Source organism: Oncorhynchus mykiss, chromosome 2 (genome assembly GCF_057628025.1).
Source record: "Oncorhynchus mykiss isolate SJ-2025 chromosome 2, ASM5762802v1, whole genome shotgun sequence".
Taxonomy (NCBI): Eukaryota; Metazoa; Chordata; class Actinopteri; order Salmoniformes; family Salmonidae; genus Oncorhynchus; species Oncorhynchus mykiss.
The window spans coordinates 104,388,839-104,393,694 of NC_143023.1; the positions used below are offsets into that span (position 1 = coordinate 104,388,839).

The 4,856-nt window shown below is 40.5% G+C and overlaps 1 protein-coding gene across 1 annotated transcript; it reads left to right on the top strand.

The window, feature by feature from the left end:
* Nucleotides 1-708: 708 nt before the first annotated feature.
* Nucleotides 709-3,822, top strand: LOC110501407 (forkhead box protein B1-like). Its single transcript, XM_021578959.3, has one exon. It carries the CDS (start codon nt 2,180-2,182, stop codon nt 3,098-3,100), a length of 921 nt encoding a protein of 306 aa, XP_021434634.1. The 5' UTR covers nt 709-2,179; the 3' UTR covers nt 3,101-3,822.
* The last annotated feature ends 1,034 nt before the right edge of the window (nt 3,823-4,856 follow it).

Genomic DNA, 4,856 nt, shown 5'->3' on the forward strand with positions numbered 1-4,856 from the left:
GGAATGACGAGTTAAAAGAATCTCTTAATGAGGAATAAAAGCCCATGGAAATAAAAAGATGCTTCCATGCGCAGCGTGGATCTGACTTCCTGCAGTCTATTTTGTTCCGACAGGGATTGTGTGGCAACCAAGGAAACCCTAACCCGTTTGGTTGGTCTGCCTACTTGATTTTCTGTTTTGTAAATATTTAACAACTTGGAGAAGATCATCTTTTATAGCCGTAGTTTCCTCAAGCTCCTGATATCTCTAAACCCATAGCTGTTACTATAGTCAACAATTCCAGTCTCCTCCCATAGCAGATTCTATTGCTAATCCATCAGCCTGCAATGGCCTGTATTGTGGATTTATGGATGCTCATTAGCATAAATTATGACCAAATCCGCGTGGGCATGTGTGGTCCCTGGCATTGGGAACCCGCCAAGCGGAAAATTGCTCCATGGTGAGCCTGGCAAAAAGTTTGAATGGCCAGGGCTGAAAATAGGCTTGCATTTGGTTTTCACATTCATATAATTCACTCATGGATATTTTATAGTTTTCAACCCCAGAGACTTTATTTGCATTTCTGAAGTACTTTTTTTTTTAAAATGTTTACATAAACACAAAATACTCACTGGCCTTCATGAAGTTTCATAGACCACACTATACCCTTATGTCTTGGCTAAGCAGGGAAAGATAATACGTTGAGGCTGGTTCAAGTTTCATACCATTGGAGGTTTCTTAATTAATTGCCATTAATCAATCAAGATGGTTATTTTTTGTTTCAGGGAATAATTATTGTGTTGGTCTAGTATAGCATATTGCGCTGGTGATTTTAATTATAGTGCCTTTATTAATAGCAATACAATAAAGTGTGTCTACGAATTTTAAAATACGATTTATTTTCCTGTTTGGTTATGGGTGAAACTATTGACAGTTTAACGTAACGCTTATTTATCAGCTTTACACACCAATGCAGCCGACTTTGTGCACCTGTCTGAATGTATTAAATCCCGATTATCAGGATTAGAACGGATCAGGTGAATAAAGCTGTTCATTCACACGACTCACACACAGGCTGCCTACTGAATGCATATACTAACATAAATAGAACACACGACTCTCACACAGGCTGCCTACTGAATGCATAGACTAACATAAATAGAACACACGACTCTCACACAGGCTGCCTACTGAATGCATAGACTAACATAAATAGAACACACGACTCACACACAGGCTGCCTACTGAATGCATATACTAACATAAATAGAACACACGACTCTCACACAGGCTGCCTACTGAATGCATAGACTAACATAAATAGAACACACGACTCACACACAGGCTGCCTACTGAATGCATAGACTAACATAAATAGAACATACGACTTCAAATTGTAGTAGAACATTGTGCTTTGTAAAGAGCATAATGTTGTCATTCCTCAGATTAGTTTTTTTTTTTTTCATCCAAAGCGACATACATACATTTCAACATTGACAGTGGCATACAAAACAAAGACAAAACAAAACACTAACGGCGATTTCCTATAAGGTAATGTCATGACAACAAACCACCTAATACACACTAATAATACAAAACACAGTGGAAGTGTAAGCCAATTTCCATGTCAAACATCCCATAGCTCAGTAGCTCCAAATGTAGTGTGAATTGACGGCTTTAAACCCACTGAAAAAAGGTTAGCGCATACACACTCTTAGCTACCGAGTGCCATCACTGTTCATTCCATTCCGTTTACCGAGCCTTTTTACCCGTTGCTCGGTCTTCAGATGGAAAGGATTTCCATTGGCCCAAGGTGTCCATGTAAATAGGTGTCAATGAAAGCAGATTATGCCTTTCACCGCGAGGAGCCCCCTCCTCCCTGGGTGGTTGTCATGTGATATGTAGAGGTGGCACATTAGTGGAGCTGCTCTGGGGGGGGGGGTCTATTATATGGCTGTCACCACAATCAACTGTCACACGGCAGAAAAGGGCGGACATGGAAGTGTAGCTGCTACTTAGCTCATCTCAACTCAACTTCTATCAGTTAAACTTTTACTGCAGTAGGCTACTACTCAGGTGTTTTGTATTTTACGCATGCAGAATATTTCATTTTCATGAGTTCTAAGAAGTTTATATAACGAAGCTAAACTAAGGGGAACGAGTTGTTTGAAGTAAAGTGTTGTGAAAGAATACTGTCAGGATGCCCCGACCAGGGAGGAACACGTACAGCGACCAGAAACCTCCCTATTCCTACATCTCCCTCACCGCCATGGCCATCCAGTCCTGCCCGGAGAAGATGCTCCCTCTCAGCGAGATCTACAAGTTCATCATGGACAGGTTCCCTTACTACAGAGAGAACACCCAGCGGTGGCAGAACTCCTTACGACACAACCTGTCCTTCAACGACTGTTTCATCAAGATCCCGCGGCGTCCGGACCAGCCCGGGAAGGGTAGCTTCTGGGCTCTGCACCCCAGCTGCGGGGACATGTTCGAGAACGGGAGCTTCTTGCGGCGCCGTAAACGGTTCAAGGTGATGATGATGATGGCGCAGGAGCACCTGGCTCAGTCCAAGCAGTCTGACGCAGCCCATTATCTAAGGCTTAGCGCCCTGGCTGCCACCGGCACACACCTCCCTCAGATGTCCAGCTATAACTTGGGAGTGTCACAGCCATCAACTTTTAAACACCCATTTGCTATAGAGAACATCATCGCCAGAGAGTACAAGGTTCCCGGGAGTCTGGCGTTCTCCACCATGCAGTCGATGTCTGCAGGCTACCCGCTGCACAACCAGTTGACTACGGCCTGGCCTCACATGTACAACACTATGGTGGACCCTGTTTCTCCTATCTCTATGAGCGGTGACTACGTGGCCTACCGCATGCCTCTTAAATCTCTGTGTCACGGAGGACAGACCCTACCCGCCATTCCGGTGCCCATCAAGCCCAACCCGACCACGGTAGGTCTCTCGGCGGGGCTGACGCGACACACATCCGCCTTCCTTTCGAACTCTCCCCAATCTCTGAGCCCCACCTCCCCGCAGACAGACACCAGCCAAAGCAGCCCCCCTACTCCCAGGGAGACTCACACCAACCCGACACTGCAGTCCGTGGCAGTGCACTAACATTAAGAACTCTACAGAACTCTTTATAAACTAGACCAGCAGGCTCAAACCAAATCCAACGTTTATTTTGACTTTTGCCGCTGACATCTTGGGCTGAGAATAACTACAATTAATTAAGGCAATAGACTTCCGTGCTGCAGTGTATTTTGATGTCGGTGTTTTGCTATGAATGCTAATTGTCTTCTAACATGGTTCCAGCAGAGAGATAGTGAAATATTGCTGTTCAACTTAAAAGGTATTCGTTGTGTCAGTTTTATCAGTGTGTTTTGTAAATTAGTGAGGCAATGCAAACAGCGGCTGTCAGGCGCATGAAATATATTTACTTTGATTTATTTCTGCTATCTATGTAAAAATAACTAAGTGAATTGTGATGTTTTTTTCAATCTTAAAAAATAGTAAGGGGAACTATAGGGTCTTTACTAAATGCAAAATAAATATGTGAATAAATGTGAATAATTCCAAATAAGTTGATATGAAAATGTTGTAAAATACACTTTTTAGTTAAACGTTTTAGATATCTATTTTGCAGTAGCTTTTCTGTGAAGCTGTAGTGTAAAGCCATTTAAAACCATGGTGATATACATGTGATTAAAATATGTAACTGTTGACTTTTCTATGTTAATGAAAAAGCATGACTGCTTTTGAAAAGTGTTCATATAGTCTGCAATGAATTAGAAACTTGGTCATCAAAATATTTTCTCATTAAAATAGTGTAAACATTATAACGGTTGGTGTATTCTGTGTAAATAGTGTAAACATTATAATGGTTGATGTGTAAACATTATAATGGTTGGTGTATTCTGTGTAAATAGTGTAAACATTATAATGGTTGATATATTCTGTGTAAATAGTGTAAACATTATAATGGTTGGTGTATTCTGTGTAAATAGGGTAAACATTATAATGGTTGATGTATTCTGTTAACAGACGGAATAATGCTGTTATCATGCACCTACTGATTTACAACTGGGAAAACTTCCAGACAGATATCCTTATGGCATGATGATAATTATTAGTATTATATATTAACAACAATACAACTTTTTGATTTCAATATGACTCTTCACTTTCTAATATTTAATTTATTTCCATTACAAATATAAAGTAAATCAAATAATGTTTACATAATCATGAATATAGCTCAATATGGTATATTGCTGTGTATTTCAGTGTCTAGACCTGAGTACAGAACGCGGTGTACAGTGTATAGGCTACACCAGAACCCTCGTCGCGCCGCTCCCACAGGAGCAGTCAGAACAGAACTTTGGAACTGCTGAATCAGAATCAGAATGCGGGTGATTAGAATGCATGGAGGTACTGCCGTAGTCACAGCGCAGACAACCGGCCTCATTCATTCAGCTACACACTAATATACCCTCAATAAATGAAGTAACACACGGAGATGGAATACAGTTACATTAGGCTATATAACACCATGCGATTTGCTTCTGACTTCCAAAACGTATCAACAAATGAACAGAGTAGGTCTAGCACATTATAAAAATCGTAATTATCATATAAGAAAGGTTAACATTCAATGCAGTTTTTATGTTTTGCATTGACAAAACTGCTAACCATTTTGCACAAGTTAATTTGAATTGGACTTGTTTAAGCCATATATTACATAGCTGACATTGATAGTATGGATAGCCTAACAAGACAATTTTAGAAATTAATTTACAATCAACGAAATGCATGTGCATTTTTTCACAATGCAATAATCACAGCAGACAATATGTTTTATCTCTATTTATTT

Excerpts from the sequence above, each read along its gene's own strand:
- LOC110501407 (XM_021578959.3), top strand. The coding sequence starts at position 2,180 with ATGCCCCGACCAGGGAGGAACACGTACAGCGACCAGAAACCTCCCTAT.